The sequence below is a fragment of the Anolis carolinensis genome, chromosome 1, assembly GCF_035594765.1.
Source record: "Anolis carolinensis isolate JA03-04 chromosome 1, rAnoCar3.1.pri, whole genome shotgun sequence".
NCBI lineage: Eukaryota > Metazoa > Chordata > Lepidosauria > Squamata > Dactyloidae > Anolis > Anolis carolinensis.
The window spans coordinates 66046834-66072510 of NC_085841.1; the positions used below are offsets into that span (position 1 = coordinate 66046834).

Sequence of the window (25677 nt, forward strand, 5' to 3'; positions counted from 1 at the left end):
AAAGGCTACCAATTAGGATGCCTGCATGTTATCTTTAATATCAAAGGCAGTGGGGTAATGTGCTTTTGCGCATCAGTTACTCTTGTGATGCTGACATGCTTCCCATGGGTAGCTGATTGAGCACTATAGGTATAGAGTCTTAGAGCAAATTCAAATATATATGTGTGTGTGTGTGTGTGTGGCCTGACTCCAATTCATGGTAACCTTATTATAGGGTTTTAAAAAGCAAGATATGAGAGAGGGCTTGCCATTCACTTTTTCTAAGGGTGAGGCAGTGTGACTTTCCCCAAGTAATTGCACTGGTTTCTGTGGCTGAGTCAGGATTAGAACCCAGATCTCCCAAAGCCATAGTCTAACACTCAAATCACTACACAATGCTGACTCTGAAATCCAAAGGGACAGTTTTCAAAATCCCCCCCCCCCCCCCGCAAAAAAAACAAAACCCTATTTGTCTGCATCCACCTTATTGTTCTTTGTGATCTTCAGCAAAACAGCATAACCTTACCTGGATACTTCCAGGCAGATGCACTCACTATTCATTAGGCAATTTTCTGTTATTCACATGCTAATAGATGGATCCCACTCAAGCACTCGCAAATCAGGCTTGCTAATTGCACCCTTCACACTTGCTTAATAGACATTGTTTTTTTTCTCCCACTCTGGACATTCCATGGGTATGTATACTCTACTTGCTTTACCACTATTATATCCTCTGAAGGTGCCAGCCACCAATGCAGGAGAAACCACACAACACTCTAGTGATTCTGGTTGTGAAAGCCTTTGACACTCGTGAAGTCTGATCTGGCCACGGTGGTCCATGCCTTAGTTACCTCTAGACTGGACTATTGCAATGCACTCTACGTGGGGCTGCCCTTGAAGACGGCCCGGAAACTCCAACTAGTTCAACGTTCGGCAGCCTTGCTTCTAACTGGAGCAAATTATAGGGAGCGGTCAACCCTCCTGCTTAAGGAGCTCCACTGGCTGCCGTTCACCTTCCGGACCCAATTCAAGGTGCAAGTGATCACCTACAAAGCCTTGAACGGTTTGGGACCCTCCTACCTTAGTGATCGCCTCTCCCCCTACGAACCTGCACGATCTCTTCGTTCGTCGGGGGAGGCCCTCCTCTCGCTCCCACCTCCGTCACAAGCACGGTTGGTGGGGACGAGAGAGAGGGCCTTCTCCGTGGTGGTGCCCCGGCTCTGGAACTCGTTCCCCAGGGAAATCAGGCAAGCCCCCACCCTGGTAGCATTCAGAAAGAGCTTGAAAACCTGGCTCTTTACTCAAGCCTTTAGATAAAGATTGCTAATCCAGAAGCAATCTGTATCTGTGACCATTCTTGTACCGGTTTGCACTTTTTACCTTTGTCAACTCGATATAGACACAGGGTCTATTCCCATCCCAATTTGCACTTCCAAGAATTTGCAGCACTTTATCAGTCACCTCGTGTTTACAATATTTATATGGTGCACCTTACCCAGTCTACTTTTACAATCTCTCAGTTTTAATCCATGTTTTTATTAGTTCTTGTTTTTTATTGGCTAATGTTTAATTTTTTTTTTATTGAGCATGTTTTTGTCTATTGCTGTGTTTTATACTGCTACTGTTTTTATTCGGGCTTGGCCCCATGTAAGCCGCCCTGAGTCCCCTCCGGGGAGATAGAGGCGGGGTATAAAAATAAAGTTGTTGTTATTATTATTATTATTATTATTATTATTATTATTATTATTATTATTATTATTATTATTATAACGTATCTATATTCTTTTCAAAATGATCAGCATAGTGCAACAAGTGTTAAGAAAAGGCCAAATAGGCATGGCTTTTACTTTAATCTGTACCTCATGTGTTTATTTCTGTGATGAGATTCTTCATCAATTTAGTTTCTGATTATATTAGATTCCATTTTCCACTTAGGCATTGTCTGAGAGCAATTGTCTGAGAGAGGTCCATATGGGCTCTTCCTTCTGGTTTCCCTAAAGTTATGTAAAACTCTTTCGCAGAGAGCCTCCAAGATATATTCTCTGACATCTATTTAATTGACACCTGGCATTACAGTAAACTGCTTTATTGATAATTATAATTCGTTGTACTGTTATTTCTATCCTTAATTTTTGAAATGGCTGTAATATGTGAATTAATATGAAACTTTACAGCAATCCCAAAATATTTTTAAAATAAGATATATGGTAAACTTCTAAATATTCAAATTCAAATTTAACAGAAACTTTAAAAGTATTACAAATGAATAATGAAACTTGGATTCCTTTCTCCTGATTTGTATCTTGAATCAAAACATGATTGACCAGCTATTAAAGAAGCATTTTCAGAAGGTTAGTCACATTTAAATTCCACTGAACTCAAAAGGACAAACTGTTATTAATATCCTATTTGTTTTAACAGAAATTTCAATGTTTAACTCATTTGCTTATATTTTGTTCATAGTTGAGCTAACCTGGACAGAAAGATGGTAAAGATAAGAAATACCATCTTAAACATTACAGATGGAATCCTTTCTGTTGTGAGATTGCCATCGGAAGTAAAAGTGTGCACGCATGTAATGTGAACAAATACTCTCTATACAGACATTATACAGTGCAAAGTTAAATACAATACAAAGTTTATTAAAAATAGGTTGCAAGTGAAATACAGTAGAAATGGGGAACTACAGCAGTTTGATGTTCTTTCCCATAGTAATGCACGAACAGTTATGAAAAGCACTTTTACTCATATTCACAGGTGGCCTGAATGCCCAACAGTGGTCAAATCCACTCCACAGTTAAGTGATATTTCTTTGCTCAGGTTCTAGCAGCAGTAATATTCCAGCCACAGAATATCTAGTGTTCTCAAGATAAATTGGGGAAAGCTTGCTTCTCCTGATTAACAGACATCGCAAGCATGCAGATCCTTCATAACACTTTCAACCAATTTAACCTCCTACTTCATATTTAACAGGTGAACGGTAAAAGCACACTTTCAAATAAGAAATCTGAAATATGTAAAAAAAATATTTACACTCCAATTTTCATATCATTAACTTGCATTTATTTTTTTATCATACAACTTATTAAAAGTGATTCCTAAGGCAGTGAAAGTCTACCCTCTGCATCTGGAAGTGTGCATAATTCCCTAAATATATATTTATAAGAGAACATATTATACAGAAAAAATGATCTAAAACCCAATTAAGGGTTTCATCAAATAGAAAATTTGCTTAGAATCACAATATAATATATTGTTCTTAAACATCACACAATAAGAAACAAACTCTGATGAGGTCCTTATTCTCAACACCAGTCATACACACGCAGCTGAAGGAACAGCGGGGAAAAAAGATTTCAACCATTTAAAATTAAATAATTCTGCAATGTAGTGTGAAAAATAGCTTGAACTGCCAACATTTTCTATAGTACTATGTAGTAAGAGGATACAATACATTGGAGACAAAGCATTGTCAGGCCACCTCAGTGAAATTCTTATTGGCAGACAATAATCTCTTTTTATACCAACCACAGCATCCATACTCCATTCTCCAAGTAGTGTTTAATGCTAACTATTCCATTTTTCTAGTCCTTTTGGGAATATTTAACTTTGGTTTGGACTTGGCTACAACGGGGCTACCAGAGCAAGCTTATTCCTATTGCTTCTAGGGTTTCTAAATAGCTCAAAACATTACCTCAACTCTCTCTATTACACTTTAAAAAATACACACACTAGCTTTATCGTTTGTTTCACCAGTCTCGTTTTCAGAAGTGGTTTACAATTCAGTGTAGAGATGAAGGACAAATAGGTGAAAAAATCAAGGTGGCTGTTTTGTCATATTACTGGACTGCCACCAATATAAATTAATTATTTCATGCCCAAAGAACTTTATGATACAGATAACAACTGTGTTCAAGGATTGAATGCTCTAATAGTGCCATTTCAGCTTTGTAAATATTATTTTAAAAAATAAACAACTTTCAATGATATGCTAATAATGTATATGAACAGTTCTCAGTATCTCTTGAATGTGTATTACACCCTAAGCTGTGTATCAGAAACCACATAGATCAATAAACCAGTGCAGGGATCAGTTTGGGCAGTTCAAGCTATTACCACTTTTTCTGATTAGCAGCTAACAAAGTGTTTCTGCAAGAGACTAGGAAGCAACCAGGACTTGCAAAAATAGCCAAACCTCAAAACAATGAAAAGGATGTGGAGAAAGGATATAATGACACTTGATTCATAAAATTAAAATATATTATACAGTGCTTTAATTGTATAGACCACAAGCTCTTTATAAAGAATGCTTTTAGGTTTTTTTGTTTGTTTTTTTGCTATTGCAACATGACTAAATGTCAAACAGTCCAAGTTTCATCCTGTTTGCCAGAAGACACTTCTCTCTTTTTCAACAGCTCCTTTTCTAGTCCCTTGCTGATCTTTCTGGCAGCTTTTGTCAAGGTGCCTTTTATCCTATTTTGTATTTAACTCATTTTCCAATTCCATTAATTTTCTAGATGCCTTTACTTTGTTGGAGACATCCTGGCCCTGGGAAAAGAGTCTTTGTCGCTCTCGGAAAGTCAGGTTCTCTGGTGCACCAGGTAACTCTGTGTCTTGACTGCAAAAGAAACAATCACATGCTTCAGCATTATGAAAATACAATGCAATGCAATAAGCATAGATATTATGCTTACTTTCCATTAATTCACATATGTTTAAATCTTTCAGAAGTAAACAAGTTATATTTCTAAGTAAATCTAATTACAGAGGACTTTCTCCCTTCTCTGAGGCATGACAGGCATCAGGACTGATCATTGCTGCCAGAAATCTTAGCGATGCAGGTGATATGCCACTTAAATATATGACATTGAGAAGAAATGTTGTCAAAGACCAGGTTGAGTCAAACTGGGAATCAGAATCTGAATCAAGAAGCTAGCCAAGAGAAGTCAAGAGACAAACGCAGTCAAAGTTGAAGACTGCTACAGATTTAAACTGTAATACAAGGCAAAAAATGAGACCTAAACCAGAGAAAATCACTAGAATAAACTAAAATCAGAGAAAGCATCTTATGAAAAATGTTCCTTCAATGCTGTTGGTGCAGAAGAGGAAAAAGAACTGAGGTTTTAGATGGGAAGGGTGGGTAGATGTTGTAAACCGCTTTGGTTCCCCTAGAGGAGGAAGTCAGTATATAAACGATGTAAGTAAATAAATAGATGGGGTTGTTGACAAAACGTTTGCATAATAGTTCTAGAGAAGTGGGTCCCCAGGTGTTTTGGCCTCCAACTCCCAAAAATCCCAGCCAGTTTACCAGCTGTTAGTACTTCTGGGAGTTGAAGGCCAAAACATCTGGGGGATCCACAGGTTGAAAAGAACTGTTCTAGAAGATTCTGAGAGGCACATATAACCCCATTTGTGTGAGCTGCAGAGACCATAAAGGAGAACCACAGTTTCCATTAGCAGCTGGTGGGCCTCATTTTAATTAGAAAAGTGAATCTGCTCAAGTCTCTGGACAGCTTTAAAAGAAATATACAAGGTGCTGGACCTATTTTACCAATAGGTTCAATATCTTGGATTACTTCTTTACAATTCAGACTAAGTGAGTTTAAACTACTACCCTGTTTCCCCGAAAATAAGACATCCCCTGAAAATAAGACCTAGTAGAGATTTTGCTGAATTGCTAAATATAAGGCCTCCCCTGAAAGTAAGACCTAGCAAAGTTTTTGTTTGGAAGCATGTCCGCCGAACAGAACACCAGAGCATGCAGGATTGGTAAATGTACATACCATAGATCATTGTACATGGAAATAATGGTAGTAACAAGAAATTCTTGATAGGATTCACAATTTGTCTGGTTAGGTTGGTTTGTGATGACAACTACTAGTACAGTATATAATAAATGTTCATTTTTTGTTGAACAATAAATGTGAATTCTTCTTCATGGAAAAATAAGGCATCCCCTGAAAATAAGACCTAGCGCATCTTTGGGAGCAAAAATTAGCATAAGACACTGTCTTATTTTCAGGGAAACATGGTAGTTATCACTATCTCTGGATAAATGGGTATTCCACTTGGATGGTATATAAGAATCTGCCAAATTAAGACTAAAATATTTCACTAACCTTAATCATGACAATACTAGTAAAATTATCTCTCAACTTCTATGGGTTTTAGAGGACACACTACATTGTTGATATATGAAAATCTTAAAATGTTTGCCTTACTTAAATTCCAAAACAGAACTATATATAAAACCCGAAGTATTATTTAAGGTATTTCTTTCCATTTTACCTTTTTGAGTTTTTCTCTCTTGGGTCTTGATAAGGTTCATGTGAGCCCACAATTGCTCCAGTAGATCCAGTGTAGTTTATGCCTTTTGCAAAAGAAAGTAAAATGACAGTTGAAAGATTTGTTCAGTGGTAGAAGCCTTTTTTCCCGAAAGGTGCAGTGCTTTCAGGTTGATGTAAGGTAACTCAGATTATGCTTCCTATGCTTTAAAGGTGATTCCGTATCCAAGTGAAAGACACATTCTACTGAAAATAAACCACAATGACAAATGGTGGTTGCCTTGTGATTTCACTTTTAAATATGGGTAGGATAAAATAAAGTACCATATATACTGAAGTATAAGCCGACCCTAACATACTGTATGCCAAGCACCTAATTTTACCACAAAAACTGGGAAAAATTATTGACTCGAGTATAAGCCTAGGGTGGGAAATGCAGCAGCTACTGGTAAATTTCAAAAATAAAAACAAAAATAGTATCAATGAAATTACATTAATTTCATTACAATTACAATAATTAATGGTTTTGAATATTTACTGTATTTCAAAGAAAAACAGTAAGCTAGCTCTGTACGTGGAAAAGTAGGGTCAACAAAAAGAATATGGTATCAACAATAACTTTATATAATAAAACTTCATTTGTATCCTGCTCTATCTCCCCATGGGGACTCAGGCCGGCTTCCAACATAGTAACAGGCAAACATTCAATGCCTATATAAACAATGCAGAGCTAGATATTGATCTGTAATTATATATCCTAATTTCACATAAGCATTTTCCCCTGAAATATTTGCAAATCCTTTCTCTATATCTGCATTTCCCTCCTGCAATATTTGAAAGCCCTATATATCTATTTGAACTCGGCTTATCTTCAAGTATATACGGTACATATACAAAACTGAGTGTTTAAGAATGCCACAATGCAAATCTTGTAGTTAGGTTGCTCAAATCTCAAAGGAACTTGCTCTAACCTAAAGCGGTTTGGATGGAGGAGTGCATTCTAAATTTAAAAAAAACTGGTGCTTCTACCTGTAGCAAAAATCTAGAACTTAAGTTTGAATATTTCCCACTGATCAGATTAAAAATGAGATAAAAAAATGTAGAGAATGGAAACATGTCTTCCTATGACAGTGTTTTTGTATGATAGTCAAACGTGTTACTTACATAATAAAAAAAAAACAGAAATTGTTAACAATTTTGTTACACATACTCTTTAAGAATTACTGTTCTCTTCATGTAAGAGTATATTGTGTATATGCTCTAGCACTGCACCTTTATACTTTACACAAGAAAAAAATCCTATAAAGCAGATTGATCTTCTCCAAAGGTCACAAGATTAAACACATCATTTCTAATTTAAATACCAATTGTGGGCTAATGTTTAAAAACGCTCATCTCATTTGCCAGGTGTACAATTGCTGAAAGCAGTCTGTTGTCACAAAAACTTTTGTTTTGAATTGTTAATTTTGAATCTCTTGGTACTACATGTGTTTTTCTTGTGAGCCTCAATCTACACAAAAACAAAGGCATGCTCCTTCCATTAGTAATTTTTACTTATTGAATACTGAAAATAAAAGCTTGTGTTTTGAGCACAATAATATATTATATTGATTCTCATCTAAGAATGCAATTCTAGGAACATAATCCAGAAAATAACCAATTGAATGCTGCTAAATTTAATTCTCAATAAACATGAACACAATGTATCCTGTACGTTAATAAAACAACTGTAACAATGTTTTAATTGTTCAAAGTGCCAAATTTTAAAGACATTGCTGACAAATCTGCCAAAATACAGACAATGATGCTCAACCACATTTTAATCCTTCACAAGTTTTGTACAGCTCTAAAATGTTGAAATTAACTGATCCAGTGGAAGGAGCTGGGGGCATTTCATTTTTGCAGAAGCACATTTGGGCTGTTAATGCACATTTAAGGACAGAAACGTAAGAATTAATGAGATGGAACAATAACAAGCTATTTAACAAAAGTTATATTTTGTGCAAAGAGCTTTGTATTTTATGCAGGCAGGCTTCAAAGACTGAATGGTCATATGGAATATATGACCTCTTTTATAAGGTTTTTTTTTAAAAAAATGAAACAATGTATGGAATTCAATTTATGGTTCATGGACTGAGGTAAAGATCAAAATTAGACAGCATTTTCCAAAAATGTATATTATTTGTTTCTGTAAATTAGGTAGTAAGATGTTCACTATTAGAAAATGTAAACTCCGATGGCATATGCACAGAGAGCTAGTATAGTCTCAAGGTGTGCTTGTTGCTTGGGGAAAGATTATGATTAGTAGGTAATGCATTTTCTAAAGCCTCTCAGCTTACATAGATTACCAACAGGAGACAAGGTACATAAAACACTCCACTTTGCATTACTGTGATTAAAATGCTAAACATGCCCACACTCCAACTCTCATTGTGGGATGAAAAATATTTTATGCCCCCTTCACTTTGGCAAGATTCTTATAATTATTTGAATGAGAGGTTTTCCTTGACCTTGGATACCAAGACAATTAGAAGAGAGTATCAGCATTTTCAACTAATAGCTCCCATGTGAACATGGAGATATAGCTAACAAATTTTATAGACAACCCCCTCTTCTACAGTACATTGTATTTCAAGTAGAAAAAAGTTAAAATCTGAAAGAACATTACTTTCAAAATTAAGATGGAAGTACAGTTAAAAAGTAACAGCTTTGAAAAACTAGTTTCCACTTGCCAAAGGAGAACCACCTACCAATTATATTACTGTTGTATTCTGATTCTCGTGTTAAAATTTTAGTGGAAATACTTGCTGATACATTCAATTTTGTGTTTGTAACACAGAGAATGAAGAAATGAGAGGGGGAAAAACTTTAGAGAATAAAAGCAAAAAAGCAATACTAATGGTAAACTAGGTTTGTGCTCCGCTACTAGGCCATCTATACTATAAAGATCTGGACAACCTGCTAGTACTGTGTAGCTCTGTTTTTCCCAAACATACACCTAGAATTTTAAATTCAACTATTGGGCTAATTGACTTTAAAGCAATTTGCACACTATTTTATATGACAAATAAGCACAGTATACATTTCTGCCCATTAAAAATAAGTAAGACACACATGTCCTTTTGTCATGAGAAGCATGTGGCTGAGAAATGAAAAAGCACCACTGACCCAATGAAGAAAATAAAGAAGTCACTGAAAGAGATACAGAACAAAAGCCAAAACCAACAGTACTTTTAGTTGACTGAAAAGGAATCATTCTGCTTTCATTATATGAAAGTAGGAATTGGAGAGTTTTATAAGAAAATAGAAAGAGCACACAGTTTGAAATAGGATTTAATAATAGGATATCAGCTGGATCACCGTGCTGAGTATAGTGATCAAGTAAGAGGTAATCATGGAAGTGATTTTTTAAGAAAACCATAGTAGAAATATGCAGAGTTTCATACAAAAATATTCTTAATGAAAATTTTGAGTCTACCTTTTGGCTTGCTGGGGCTGATGAAACTCGGTTTGTTTGGTAGGGGAGGGGGCTGGCTTGTTTTGGAAGCAGTACTGTTGGCATTGACCGAGGATGACTGGAATGAGTTGGAAAGAAAGATGCCATCTGAGGCTGGGCGTGGCTGGCGTGAGGGTTGCTGTGGCTTAAGGGTGGCAGGAGGAAGGTCACCATAAGATTTTCTTGTACCGGAGTACTTATCCTGACCTGTTGCTAGACAGGAGTCCTCCTCCTCCTCATCACTGTATGCAACAAACTTGGCAGTATAAACCGTATCAGGGGAGAGGACCTGTGTTTTGAGGTAAGAGGTGTTTCGCTGAGGTGGGGGAGGAGGAGCATTAGATGAAAGGGGTGGGGATGGGAATTCATATTCCCGTGGAAGCGGAGGTCTGTACAGACCAGGCTCATCGGGTTCCAGCAATCTTCGTTCTGCTTCATCATGCTGACGGCGCCTTTCAGCTTCTAAGCGATTGTAATATTCTTCTTCCTGTCGCCTCTGCAGATCCAAATAAGACAGAAGTATCTTACCAATGACAAACATTATATTTAAGAAAGGTATAATGTCATGAAAGACTCCAAAGGCTGAGTTATTTCAGCATTGTTTGGATACAGTGCATTTTGCATTAGAAATAGTCAATTTATGATGAATTTCCAAATATTTTAAGGAGATTAAGAGGGAAGATTGGCCTCAAAAGAGAATACCACCTTTAATTATAATACCCAGATTACTGAAAGTTAGTGACACTTCACTCTTATCACTAAATTGCCATATTTTTTCTTCCATTCTTTCCCAATATGCATATTTTGCCTTCTTTAAAGTTACAAGAAAACAAATAAAATCTGCTTATTGGTTTTAGGCAATGTCCAGATCTAGTACATTATATGCTATCAAAATAGTGTTATCCACAATTTAGCACATTTGATATTTAATGAACCAATGACACTGGCACCACTATAGTGGCCCCATCATCCATTATTAAAATAAAATCACTAGTCCTCAAGTTAATGAGGTGAAGCATACAAAGATTGGCTTCACTTAGAGACTATAACCTTTTGTTCAGCCTCTCTCTTTGTTCGCTCCTCCTCTTGGCGCCGACGTTCTTCTTCTTGTCTGGCCCTGTCTTCTGCTTCCCGTTTACGCATCTCTTCTAACTGCTGCTGCCGTCTGCGCTCCTCGTCCTGTAGCTAACAAAGATTTGTCTTCATTTTCCCCCCAAATAAAATCCATATAATCCTCCTCAGGATAGCTACGGCATTTTTTATTTTCTCGAAGGAGGGAAAGTCCAACACTGTTACTGTTGAAAACATTTTTATTACTGCTTTAAAATTAAAGTTCTTATTGAAAATGAGGGGGGAAAACAGCAATAATTTATAGGGCAAAAAATGCATAAAGCAAAACATATCTTTTTATCAACTGTTCATAGCTTTAGACTGATGATGGATCCCTACAAAAAATGTGAGTAGTTTGCAATTGCTTTCTATTTTATCATGCTTCTTTAATGGCCAAATTAGATGTTTTATATATTTATCCTTCTGAAGAGACATACAAATTCTTAACTGGGAAAACGTTTCTCCTTCCCACTGGGGAAAATAATTGGAACTACCATTTTTCTGGTCCAGACAGCAAGCAGCTATTCAAATTGTGCAAGCATCAATTATTATCATTCACAAATAAAAGATTTACAAGGATATCTACAATGAAGGAACATTTTGCAATTATCTTAATGTGGGAAAATATCATGTACCCTGGTAATATACCCCAAAAAGTGAAATTACTTATTTCTTCATTTTGAATCCGGACATATTTATACACCTGAATCAACTTGTACTGTTGTAAAATATTTCAAAAGGTGTTCTTGGAAAAGTCTGAATCTTTAAAAAGCATAACAGAAGAATAAAGGAGAACTACTGGACTATGTCCCACAGTGACAAATTGTTAATATCAACGTTTTGCAGCAAGTGGTGTCTTTGAAAATTTTAAAACAATAAATACATAAAATTTAAACAAGAGTAGGGGAGATTTGATAGAATTTTAAAATAAAAGGTGTAACAACAAAAAGGAAAAGAACCATGAAGTCTCACCACATAAAATGTTTTCAAACTATTAGGCTTCTGTTAATGCAAACATATGGTTCTTTTAACTACATCAGGTCACAGCTGCAAACAACTCAAAGATGCAACCAGAAAGAATAAAGAAAGAATGAAAATAAAGGTTAGGAACGTACCTCCAGCAACAGGTGTATTCTTACATACTACTACTGTAATTTAATACATTACACCCTGCCTTAAAGCTTGTGAAATTTCCAATGAATATTGGATCATGATTAATTAAAAAGAAAAGAAAAAAGCAGCAAGGAAAAGGCATTGAAGAGAAAGAAATAAGAACATACCAAATCTAGAACAGAGATTGCTGGCATAGCAGTCTGCTGCAGGTAATAAGAGAAGGAAAAAGAAAGATGCACAGTGAAAATAAGGGTAAATTTAGATTTGCACTATGCCAAAAGCATTTTTCTTTGATTTGTTACCACAGCTGTCTCAAAAGAAAAAGCAGTGTTTGATTCTCTGCTATAAAATAAGTGAACACATCCAAATAAGTAAGTAAAAAGTAATTTTTCCTCTATGAATTGCATCTTCAAAGATACTACACACAGCCAATGTGTGCAGATAAAGGTGTATACAACATCAAGGTAGTGTTCTGCTGTGAAAAAATACCCAATCAGTTACCCTCATTTTAAGGATGTGGTTGGATTTTTTAATAGTTTTAACACTGTGCAAAGGATGCAGAAAATTTAGAAGTTACAAATTAAAAAAATGATCAGATTATGCAATAGAGATGTCATCTAACAAAGGTTATGGTGCGGTTTTTAAAATGGTAAGATTAAATTGCTAGATGACTGAGGATCAAGAAGTTTAAAGGCTGGCTGAAAAAATCAGCATTAGCAACAAGCACCATTAGTTTGTAAAGAAACCATTTAGCCCTCATTTAATCAGTTTAAACTTGCAAAGTAGAAAAATTAAGCTCAACAAAAAGTAAAGCAAAAGAACAAAAGAAAATTCAAAGCTTACAGTGGGAAATGCATAAAAACTTAGCTTTAAAAAGCAAATGCTTTTCATAGATGCACAATAAACATAATACGCAAAACAATTAGAGGCAAATTTTGAAATCAACGATTAATTTTTATCTTATCATTCATCAATATTAAGTACACAGTTCCTAATGTAAAGCAGTGCTGATTCTGCAAATCTAAGTGTAAATGTTTAACCCATTTCTAAGGCTGTATTTCTCAGGAAAAAGTTTCCTGGGCAGCTCTCCTTTGGTGAAAATAAAATAAAATAAAAACTCTGTTGGAATGAAAAATATTAACCATGTTATATACATGTTATGAATAGATGAAAAGCAATGTTAAGTGTCACTGTGTTATTATAAATATGCAAAATGTATTTAAAACAACAGCAAATATTGCTTTTAAAAAAAGAAGTTAGAGGGAAAACTGTCCTATTTGCTCTTTTGGACAATGATATGTGTATGCATTACACAGAAACAACTATGTCTGTATATTAGATATGTAAACAGCAAGAACATACGTTTAATTTTCCCTGCTTTTCCAGTTTTCCTGAGAAATAGCGACATCACAGAGAGCTATGTCAAGCTTTCTAGCTTATAATACACCACTTAACTGGACAAATTAAGATAGTTAAGGCCATTATTTAAAAATGAAAGATGGGGACATTAAGGGAGTCCAGTCCTCCTTTATCCTATTTTGATTCCTACGTTATATTCAGGCAAACAACATGCAGATGTTTAGCACCCAAAATGCATTTTTAAAGGACTCTCTCATTTTACCCTTGCTCTTCTCTCAGCCTCCAGTCGCTGCATAATCAGCATAGTATCGATATCGTCATCTTCTTCATCATCCTCATCCTCATCTTTCTGCTTTGACTCCTGGAGTCGTTTCTGGAATTGCCACTCTAACATGAGTTTGCGCAGACGGTCATTCTCTTCAGCAGTTCGATCTGGCTTATTCTGGAGTTCCTGAATCTCTTTGCTCAGCATATCCACAATGTGCATTTGCTGCTGTTTTTCCAACTTCTCCTTAGCATCTCGTTTCCATGGGTCAGGTGACAAGCTATCACTAGACGACAACTCTTCTTTGCTTATGGTAATGTATTGCAAGTCTCTGCGCTCAATGGTCCGTGGCTGCTGCTGGGGCTGCAATTCCCGAATGACGGTTTCCTGGGACCTCTGCAACGTTGAAGGCTTTTCTGGCTTCACCTGCTGAACTGAAGCAGGAGGAAGCAGCGGCTGAGTTGGAATAAGTGGCTGAGCTCGCATTTGTCCCAGCTTTCTTTCTTGCTCCCGACGCTTCCTGTCTCTTTCTTCTTCTAAACGTGCCTTTTCTTTTTCATACCACCTTTGATGCTCTTCTCTCTTTTTGCGTTCTGCAGCAGCAGCCTGAGATGATGCCTGTGGCCCCAGCTGGCTTGAAGGTGGAGGTGGTGGTGGCAGAGGCAAATCCATTTGCAGTCCATCAAACTCAGCTGCATAGTGCACTGGAGGCGGAGGGGGAGGAAGATCTGTTCTGTTGGACTGGGCAGGTGCCAGTGATAGTGGCTGAGGGACAATAGGAGTTTTCCAGCGACCGGGTCCACTTTTGGTTAAAGAAGAACCAGGGGGAATGGATTTAGAGGAATGGTTCAGATGTTCTTGACTTGATGTGCTAGAATCTACAGAAGAATTCATCCATGGATCACTGTCCGATTTTCGATCAATATACTCCACATCTTTTCGTATGACAACCTCTAATCGATTCCTTTCTGGATGGTAAACCTTATCATCACGTAGTTCCTCTTGAGAACGAGTTACACGCTTGAAAAGAAGGAAAAATATATTGTTAGTTTTCATATTAATATTAATAAACAGCAAAATTACCAAATGACAAGTTGTAACATTCATCTACACTGAACTGTTCACTTACTGTTCATTTGAATGAATATTTTCATAAGCAGAGTATTAAAACAGCTGAGGTCCTAGACACAGACTTTCATTCCAAACAAGTTATGCAAGCTTTAAAAGTCCAATTATGAAAGGATTATGAAATTATGTTGGGAGAAGGTAAATCACAATGAAATTTATGCTGAACAGTTTCTTACACTGTCAGGCACAAACACTAGTGCTTCTGAAAGCTGCTCCCGGAAAAAATATGACGGGCTAGCAGCATAAAAGAGTAAATGAAGCATACTAATTTCTCTAGTCCCGCCTTCAACTGCTGTGACAAGCTTCTATTATAATCACAATTAAATGTACAAAGTGCAAAGGAAGTGCTACCATCTGTTCACTCTGATTAATTTTGCAATTCGTACTGCCTTTTTTCTTCTTGTGGTAATTATATGAGGAGGAATTAAGTTTTCTAGGAAAATATTACACCTTTGCAGGGCTGTACTGGAATTTCAGTAGATTTTTTTTTGTATGAAACACGAAACACAAGCACTGCATAGCAGAGAATTAACACTGGATAACATGGCATCACATGCTTGGAAAGTTTTAACTTAACAAACTGCAAGCTTCAGCTTTAACTCAGGCATCTTTAGAGCATTTCTGTCATTTGCAAAACTGACCAGACACAAAAGAAATCTGACTAGAAATCATGAACAAGAGCAACTTATTCTGTGCTTTTCTATCAATGACCTTAACCATGACCTAGAAACAATGCCTTGTTGGGAATGAAAGCATTTCTTATGCTCTATTACTCCAGAAACTCTGGACACAAAGCAACTTGTGTCAGACGCACTGTGAAAATGCAGCTAGCAGCTTGCTAATGACTTGGTTATTTAAAAGACATTTTATGGTTTCACAATGGTTGACATCTCCTAAAACAGAACATCATAGCTACTCTTTATGGCACATACAGCACCCTACGTAACTTTTGTGAAATTCTGACTTATATTATAATAGCTAAACAAATATTAAATTTATTTTCTAGTTTAGCCAATAATATACATGACATGTTGCAAATGTATTTATATAGGAAATGAACATAAGAGGACCAGTCATCATGATATTTGTTCCATGCTATCACTGAAACTACTGAGATAATTTAGTTTGGATGAAGCAAAATATTTCTAACCTGCATTGCAGCACTGATATAATGATTACTTTCTTCTGGAACTTGTGCTTTTTCTTCATAACTTGACCACTGATTCTGAGCAGGACCCATTCGATCCTGAGACTTGGATGCTGGAAAGGTAAAATACTCTCTAGTATACGTTTGTGTTGGGATGGGATATGCTTCAGGTCTTGGTGGCAGTATCTGTTCCTATGTGAATACCAGAAAGATCAAACAAATACATATTTATATATGCTTTAAAAGCAAATATGCCACACATTTTAACAAATATTTTTAGATTTTTTTTGCTTGCCACTTCTAACCTCCGTACAAAGATTTCCAGTAGACACTGATGTTATCTTGTTAGTGGTTCCAGCTGCATAAGCATTTTTGGTCCCAGGACTTGGAGGCTGATCTGTTGAGAAATAAATTTTTTTTTAAAAAAATTACAAAATCCTTTAACTGAGTGAAATATCAATAAGTAATCTTGGTATTCCCAGAAGGGTATGTAATCTCTTTTCCTTGTATTGGTTTATTTTATTTCTTTAATACTTCTGTAATATAATTATGACGCATTATACTCTATTTATACAATCCAATAAAAAATTTAAGTAGTGTTGGCATTTCCATTAATATTTTATTATGTAATTTATTTCATAGCTAGTCACCAAATTTTGTAATGATATCTGGCTTATTTGCTTCAATATCATATAGAAAGGTGTTACACATTGCTATATGCCATCAAGAGGTTTTTTTTTTACTTATGGCAACTGTAAGGCTAATTTATTATATAGTTTTCTTAGCAAAATTTGTACAAAAGGGATTTGCTTTTTCCTTCCTCTGCAACTTAGAGAATGTAACTTGGCCAAGGTAATTCAGTGGGTTCCCATGGTTGAGTGGGGATTTGAACCCTGGTGACCGGAGTTGTAGTCCAATGATTACATCACTACACCATTCTGGTTCTCTATGTTCAATATAGATCACTATAAATAATATCCTACTTACTTGCTACATTGGGACTAGATCGATGATCAGCTCGATTCTTCATCAGTCTGTCATCTCCTGGCAACTTCTTTGGTTCATTATATTCTGGCCACGGCTGAGGACTCTCAGGTGATCCATTCTGAGCTGAATTGTTATACAGCTCAAAACCTTCACTCTTTGGTCTGGGTTTACCTGAGCCACGACGGTCTGAAACTGCACAAATACAGAAATAATTATGAAAGAGAAATAAACATAATACTCAGAAGGAGGGAATCTTGATTTTCCAATTTCAACTGAATGACAGAACAGAAGGCATGCTTCTCAAATTTGACAATGAGACCAAATTAGGGGAGGTGGCAAACATCTCAGAATGCAGGATCAGAAGTTTAAATTGCCCTGACAAACTGAAGAGTGGAGCAAAATCTAACAAAACGAATTTCAACAGGAATATATGTAAGGTACTATATCTTCCCAGAATCCAGAGGACACATGGCTAAATGCAAAAAAGGATCTTCAGATTATTGTCGATCAGAATTTGAACATGAGCCACCAGCATAATGCTACGTCAAAGAAGACTTGGAACCTATGCATTTATTAATCCGCATTAATAAAAGCATAGGTTCCAAGTTGAGAGAAGTAATATTCCACACTGGCCAGGTTTCATCTGGACTACTGAGTTCATTTCTACCACTTCATTTTAAAAAAGAATAGACTAGATTCAAATATGGACAACGAGAATGATAAAAAAAACAAAACACAGAGAACAAAACATAGGATGAAAGTTTAAAGGGTGACATCTATTCACTCTTTTTTTAAAAAAAAAAACCCAAGACTGTCACAGAAAAGATGGGGCAGGGAATGATTAAGTGAGGAAGTGTAACTGGTTGTAGAAAATGTAGAAAGATGTCTCAATTGATTACCTCTCTGCATCATTGGAGATGGCTGATTAAGTAGGGTTGCTAGACCATGGTAAATTGCTCCTTGTTTTGCCACTTCTAATGTCACAACTGAACCTGTTCTTGTCATCAGTTCTGCTGCCCTGAGATAAAGGTAAAATTTAGTGAAAGTAAATAAGCTGCAACTGACAGTACAAAGAATAAAGAATATATTTAAAATCATACTGAATAAATGGCCTGCAAAAATATCAGATAAAACATTTAAAATGAAGTTTAGATGTTAAATTAAAGGAATTGCATTGAACACTCCCCAAGTGGCCCACAGCGTCATCTGTGTTTACTGAAAAATCACACTCCAGGCAAAGGAGATGACATACTGCTCCTGAATTGCTTAAACATAACTCTTCCTGGTGGTTCCTTTTTTGGTCAAGTTGCTTTCTCTCTACTTAATTATTAGAAATTTTCTGGTATGCCCCATTTTAGCCAAGCTGTTTTCTTCCAAATGAATTACAGTACAACTTCCACCCCAGTGAGATCAATACCCAGTTTCATCTACTTCCTTCAGAGACAGTATGTCCTCTCTCAGAATGTTCTAGGTCTTACGAACAAACTCTATGCTTCTGCCAAACTTTATCATAAAGTTGTGCTGGTAAATCCCTCTCTAGGAATTTTCTAGGTCCTCCAGCATGTCTCTCTAAGTAGCATCCAGTAGAAATTATTCCTTTCAACAGGTTTCATTATTAACCATGGTTTCCTGTTTCCACAGTAAGTTTAGGAACATATTCCCTGCAGATACAGTGGTCATACTGTATTTAAATGTAATTCTTCCTGGTGGGTTCCTATTTCAATCAAGATTTTTTTTTCTTGCCAACCAGAAAAGGAATTATTCCTATTTAGTGGTGATATGCTATTATTGTCCCTCGTATAAAAAGGATGAAAGATCTGAGCACTCTACAGAGCAATTAACCTTCTGGACACAAACAGTGTCTAAAGTATATGACAGATTCATATGGAATAAAATCTGAACCTTAGCAAATGAAAAATGAAACCACAGCAGGACAGGTTGGATTTCAGCATAACAGGAGCACAACTGATCAATATTTTGTGCTCACCTGATTTGATTTCCAAAACCCTATTCAGCCAAAATGAAGCCTGTGTGTGGCCTTTGTGGATTTTACTCTGGCATTTTGTTTAATGGATAGAGTACCATTGAGAAAACGCGTCACACATCAAGACAGGTAAGCATCTGTTATTTCTGAAGCTGCAATCTTATTCTTAAACTAATTTAATAGTTTTATCTGGTAAAGTCAACATCAGGAATAGTGCAGGACAAGTTAGCTTATTTGACCCTTTTAGGTTTAACTTCTATGTGAACAATCTAGTTTTTGACATAAGTTCTTTGGACTGTTTCTTACTTTCTGTTGAAAGAAGCAAGATCCAGTTGCTACTGTATGTTGATAATATGCTCCATTTATCTACTATACAGATACAACATAGGTAACTTCTAAGAAAAGTCAAAATCATCATCCTCTTGTTTCCTTTCTCCCAATTTTGTATTTATATTTCAAAAATTATTATTTAAAGAGAAAAAGAGGGGGAGAAAAATAGAGAGAGAATGAGGGAATCTGAGGAATAAAATATTGGCAAAAACATGAACATTTTTAGGTACAGTAGAGTCTCACTAATCCAAGCCTCACTTCTCCAAGCCTCTGGATTATCCAAGCCATTTTTGTAGTCAATGTTTTCAATATATTGTGATATTTTGGTGCTAAATTCATAAACACAGTAATTACAACATAACATTACTATGTATTGAACTACTTTTTCTATCAAATTTGTTGTATAACATGATGTTTTGGTGCTTAATTTGTAAAATCATAACCTAATTTGATGTTTAATAGGCTTTTCCTTAATCCCTCCTTATTATCCAAGATATTCGCTTATCCAAGCTTCTGCCAGCCCGTTTAGCTTGGATAAGTGAGACCCTACTGTATTTCTTTTACCCCCCCCCCCCCCGTGAAAACAAAAAAAACTTGAAATACCTTTCTTGTGAAAGTCCAACCAAGCTACGTCCATCTACACTGAGCAACTGATCCCCTGCAGCCAGCCTGCCATCCTAGACACATGTTTTATAAGACAAATATTAAGTGTGAAATAAATGAACATATGAAATATCTAAATTAGTAACTGAAAAATTTATCTAGTTTAATTTATACAAATATTACTGACCGCATCTGCAGCACCACCTTTTACTACAGACTTGACATAGATTCCAAGTTTATCTTGGCCAGCACCCTATAAAGAAATAAAACAATGTATTTTACAACTGTGTTTTTAAGGCTATAATCCTAAATCCATAGGCAAGATGTAATTAGTGGGACCTCATTTTGAGTGCACATGTATCAAATACTTAAATCTATTAATCTGAGGAAAAGAAACCACACACAAGAAAGAAGGAAGGGATTGTATGAACTTTGAAGATACTGGAAACACCACCTGTAAATAGAGAAACCAATAAACCTTTTTACTGCAGTAAATATGACACTACAGTAATTTCTACGAGGCCTATAGACAAGGATTACAAAGTATTTATATTTTCATTACCACATAAAATTTATTTGCTTTTCCTTTAATATAAATATGCAGACAACAATCCAGAGAGCAACCTGTGGGAGAGGACAACACAAAAAGCTATTCCTATGAAGTCTTGTGTCCCCCAGAAATGAGGATCTGACTTACAAGAAATATGAGTTAATCAACTTCCAGAGCAGAGGTAACTCCAGAGGAAGGATCCAGCTCCCAAACACACTGCAATGTTGTATTTCAGCATGCCAGAAGGGACACTGCTAATTTTATTGGGTTTCAGATAAAAAATTACACGGATAACTGTCGTGATTTCTTTTCTCTTTTTTAAAATGGGTGTGGGGTTGTATTTGGGGGTCCAAAGGCCATTTGATGTCCAAGTGCAGTCTGTAGGCCCTACTTCATAAATTCTGTTGTAAGGGCAATTTCTTGGCAACTGTTTATATAAGAAATAAGCTAGCAAGATAGGATGACAGATAACTGAAAAATGTAATTATTTAAAAATCCAGAATTTAATGTATTGCTCACTAAACAAAATGTTTTCTAACCTTTTAATCTTCCTAATTAATCTTTTTACATGAAAGATTAACAAATCAATAGCACGCCAAGGTATAATTAGTCCTGGGTAATATTTTCTTAGGTAAAAGTTGTTGGCATGAAATTTCACAAACAAATTAGGTGCTGGGAGCACCTAGACCTCTTCAAAATTGTTCCACACAATGCAAAATGCAAGCTCCATGCAAAATGAATTAAAAAACAACAAGTTCCATGAAACGACAAGGATATCAACACTGGATTTCTATTTTTTAAAAACATAGAACACATACTTTAGAAAAATCATGCTTAATAAATAATTTATGTGTTCTATGTTTTTAAAAATAGAAATCCAGTGTTGATTTAGGATGCACTTAGGCCCCTACTACACAGCTGCATAAAATCCAAATTGAACTGGATTATATGGCAGTATGGACTCGGATAATCCAGTTGAAAGCAGATATTGTGGATTATCTGCCTTGATATTCTGGGTTATATGGCTGTGTGGAAGTGCCCTCAAAATTTTCAGGCATACTAGACAGATTAGAATCCAAAACTTTACTGTACTATTGGAAGATTATTGTTTTAATCAGGAGGGGGGTGCACTTCTTCTTTACTTGTTATGACTTTTAAAGATTCTTGGGCCCGGACTATGGCGCAGGCGGGAGAGCAAGCCAGCTGCAATTAACTGCAATGAATCATTCTGACCAGGAGGTCATGAGTTCGAGGCCCGCTCAGAGCCTATGTTTGTTTGTCTTTGTTCTATGTTAAAAGGCATTGAATGTTTGCCTATATGTGTAATGTGATCCGCCCTGAGTCCCCTTCGGGGTGAGAAGGGCGGAATATAAATGCTGTAAATAAATAAATGCTCATGCCACAAAGGGAATAGGGAAATAATTGTTCAGATGTCCCTTATATCTCCTTAATAAACTGAAATATAATTGTCCAAACTGGGCTAGTGTCTATCTCTCTATCAATAAAAAAACAAGGAACACAACCCTTACTTATTTTCATGTCAGAAAATATGAAAACTAGCAAAGGTGCTTATATTATCATCACAAGTAACATTCTTTCTCACTTGTTTCTATACAAATCAACTGTTAGCTGATAATATAGGCAAGGCATTTTAGTAAGGAACCTTTCTTGCTTAAATGTTCTCATTTTAGGGAAATACTCAAATTAAGTTTCTATTTACAGAAATGGGGTAAACGTGGTAATCTGCTAATTCTTGTATTTCTTTGCACCTTTCTGGAATATTTATTTGTTGGTGCAGTAGAGAATTGGGTAATCAATGAAAATTACCTCCCTCAGTTTTATTCCACAGAAGGAAAGTTCTGTGAACAAAATTGTGTTGATGTCTTTCTGAATGCAACTCACTTGATTACTAGGAGAGAAATGATTTCGCTTCCTTATAATATATATCTGCTTGCCTTTCCCAAAATTTTGTTACTGAAGTCACTCCCATAATTGCTTATTCCTTAGGCACAGTGGGAGAAGAAAAAGTAAGATCTCAACCTCTTCTATACAGTATTCAAGGGGGAAAAAAACCTTATAGTCATGTGACAATATTGGTGGCTAAATCTATTTTTTAAAATGGATTATAAAAAAGTTTGTGGAGGAAAAGAAAGAAAAAAGATGAAATCTCCAGGATGAAAACAACCACATAAAAAATCAGGCACAAAAAGAAAAAGCTCCCTGCTTTAGGGAAAGCAATTTAAAACATTATCTTCAATAAGTTGTATGTAAAAATGTTATTTAAAATATTTTTAAATTTTTAATTTTACTGTGAATGACCTCATTTTAAATAGAACTCCAACACCACAATTCAATGTATGTTTATTAGAAAATATGATCCATGGTATTAAGAAACTTTACTAATTAAGTGTGTTTAGGATAACTGTAATGCAGTTTTTAATATAAATACTATTTAAAATCCTGAAGCTTCTATTAAATCAGGATAAAAGATAAATGATAGCTAATACTTTGGGAGGACTGTTTACACTTTTTAAAATTTCTGTTCACCATTATTTGTAACATTTGACTTTAGCTTTCAGTAAAAAAAAAATCTAACCACAAACCTAAACTAAAAACACAACTTTTGAACAATTTGGATTTCTTTATGATGAATGACGGATAGATAGATAGCTATCTTCTACCAAAGACTTATATGAATCCAAATGACATTAATATCTATTACAATGAGATCTAAGAAGTACTGTGAACAGAAATAAAATTTCAGAAATCTGTTAGTTTTCTTCAATGTTAATAATGTTTAACATTCTTTACAAGTAGAAATAATTTGCTTTTAGTGGTACTTCAGGATTAAAGCTAGACACCATGAAAAGCAAGAGCATTTATCTCAAATTAAGCATACTCTTTCAACCATACTTTAAATGACTGATGAGAAAACTACAGATCAAAACCTGCCACTATACTTCCTATTACAAAATAAATAGATGTACAGACATTCTTGAAACTGTAATGTATAATGTAAGAAGTACATTATATACAAATATTTAGTTATATGTTACACTATTAAATTTACCAAAGTAAAAGAAAAGTATCACAGATAAAGTTAAGCCTCCCTTGAACACACTTACCAAGGATTGTGTTCTTCCAACGACAGAAAACCACATTTTAACTCCAGAAATGTAACGCTTGACTCTTTTTTCAGTTCTTAACTACAATCGTCACTCTGCCAGATATTCCAAAACAGCTAGATAGTTCTGAACTGGAAGTGACACTGCATAGCATTCATCAACACTTCCTATAACCAATACACTGTTTCAGCTTTTACACCGCCAGCTGTGATACTGTCTTTCATTTAGCATTAAGAACCATATTAAACTGTAGACACTGCCTAGAAAAATCAAGGCAGACTTTTGTACAAGATATAGAAAATCCAAGTTAAACAGGAAGTAAAGTGCTGGCCTACAGATGGAAGGAAGTCAGATGCTAACCCCTCCCCGCACTCCCCCTCCCTTTGTGATATATTTTTAAAGTAAACTGCATGCGGACTGCTTCCAAATCATCTGGATTTCATAAAATGTAACCACTGTGTGGTTGGAAGTCAGGCAGCATTTAACATCAAAACAGTTTCAGGCTTAGAGCATTTTGCCCTCAGTCTCAAAAGACTTGCTACCCCCCAACTACCAAGAGATCTAACCACTACCCTCAAAAGATGGCTACTGGTAAAATAAATGGTACTATAATAGAAAATTCCTACACCAGGAACAAATAATAAGAAAGGGTAGGTAATTTATTTATTTAGAGCTCTATCAGAAGTACAACAATTGCCTTTAAGTTCAGTAATCAACATATCTGAATTGTGTTTCTATACATGATCATGATGCATGCCTGGATTTTCAGCTCTCATTGATATCCTGTCCCAGTATGTCATATCTTGTTGGTTTATAGACAAGCTTGAATACTTGTTTGGACTATCATAGGGCCACCTCAATCCATTTTGCTATCCAGGGCAAAGAACAAGATGGCACCCCTTCCTAATTCCACACACAGATTGCAAGCCTATCATTTTGCAGGGACAGTGAAACAATTTCATCAGGACCTCTATGCTTTTCTGGAGACTCTGTTCCTGGGAAGAGCTGTACACCACAGTTCTGGAGCTCTGCAGTATCAGAACTACTTTTGCATGTCTAACTACCACTGATAAAAGAAGTGTAACTATGACTATACTAAGTTTTCACCTCAACAATGACAAACATGAATTAATCACCTGAAACTGAAATTCAAATACAATAAAGTCCCCTCTGCAAGCATGTAGGTCTTTTAACTTGCTTTTTACTTGGGGTCTCCAAACTAAGGCCCGTGGGCCGGATGCGGCCCTCCAAGGTCATTTACCTGGCCCCCTGTTCTAAACTTTAGACTTAGGGTTGACCTAAGTATGAAACAACTTGAAGGCACACAACAACAATAATCCTAATCTTGGACTATTTAATCATAGTCCGCCCCCCAACAGTCTGAGGGATCGTGAACCAGCTCTCCACTTAAAAAGTTTGAGGACCCCTGCTCTAGATGGCCTAGTGAAATGATCCAAATCCATCATTATCATTGATACAGGACCATCAGCAACATACACAAGTTTCTTAAGCCCCAACAGTTAAAGTGTAAGAACTGTTTTGCTTGATCTGAATAAATATTTATTAATTTCAGGATCTTATATTCCATCAACAGCCAACACGTTGCTTCAGTGGCTGTCATCTAATATAATGTCTATAAGCATGACATGACAGTAAGAGTATCTCTCAGTTTTCTGTGACTATCACTCTAGTTCTCTCTGTCTCACTTGTTTCATTACTGCCAGCTCCTAAAAAAATAAAGGGGCATGTTTAATTTCACTTAATATGAAAGGACGCTTAGAAGTGATCATGTTCACCACCATGCTCATTTCCCTATTCCAGAGCTCAACAGGATCATATGCCAAGGCAGCAAGAAATCCACAAGAGCCATTAGAAACTCATCAGGATCCATAAACCTCAATCTTAATGCCCCACCACTATCACCATCACAGGTCTCTCCATGACAACATGTGAAAGCAAAGATGGGCACATGCATTCATACTGGATATAGCTGTAGCTGTATTTATAATGCAGACCTACAATCCTGTTCACTCATAAAGGGAATTAGAGATATGCACGTAGAGAAAGATAATTCCCAGATGAAATCAAATAGGATTCTCCTATGAAGAATGCTACTGCAAGAACTTTCTACTAATTGCAGATTTAACTTATCATTCCTGTGATGCAATTGAAGTGCCATTATATTGCCTTTTTTCATGGCCATGCTCTTTATTCTGT

At 35.9% G+C, this 25677-nt stretch overlaps 1 protein-coding gene across 26 annotated transcripts in view; it reads right to left on the minus strand.

Moving 5' to 3' along the window:
• Window positions 1-2600: 2600 nt before the first annotated feature.
• afdn (afadin, adherens junction formation factor) overlaps window positions 2601-25677 on the minus strand; it is a 108865-nt gene continuing 85788 nt past the window's right edge. For 9 of the 26 annotated variants that reach the window (XM_062976073.1, XM_062976118.1, XM_062976080.1 and 6 more), the window contains 12 exons: window positions 19973-20038; window positions 19786-19859; window positions 17768-17886; window positions 16869-17060; window positions 16187-16278; window positions 15885-16073; window positions 13604-14626; window positions 12150-12185; window positions 10810-10944; window positions 9742-10255; window positions 6268-6349; window positions 2601-4597 (listed from right to left, as the gene is read on the minus strand). In XM_062976073.1, coding sequence (XP_062832143.1) covers window positions 4453-4597; window positions 6268-6349; window positions 9742-10255; window positions 10810-10944; window positions 12150-12185; window positions 13604-14626; window positions 15885-16073; window positions 16187-16278; window positions 16869-17060; window positions 17768-17886; window positions 19786-19859; window positions 19973-20038 — 2667 coding nt within the window. In that variant the 3' untranslated portion in view covers window positions 2601-4452. The remainder of the gene's footprint in view (window positions 4598-6267; window positions 6350-9741; window positions 10256-10809; window positions 10945-12149; window positions 12186-13603; window positions 14627-15884; window positions 16074-16186; window positions 16279-16868; window positions 17061-17767; window positions 17887-19785; window positions 19860-19972; window positions 20039-25677) is intronic. The other 17 variants (XM_062976162.1, XM_062976145.1, XM_062976142.1 and 14 more) reach the window with 9 other exon arrangements.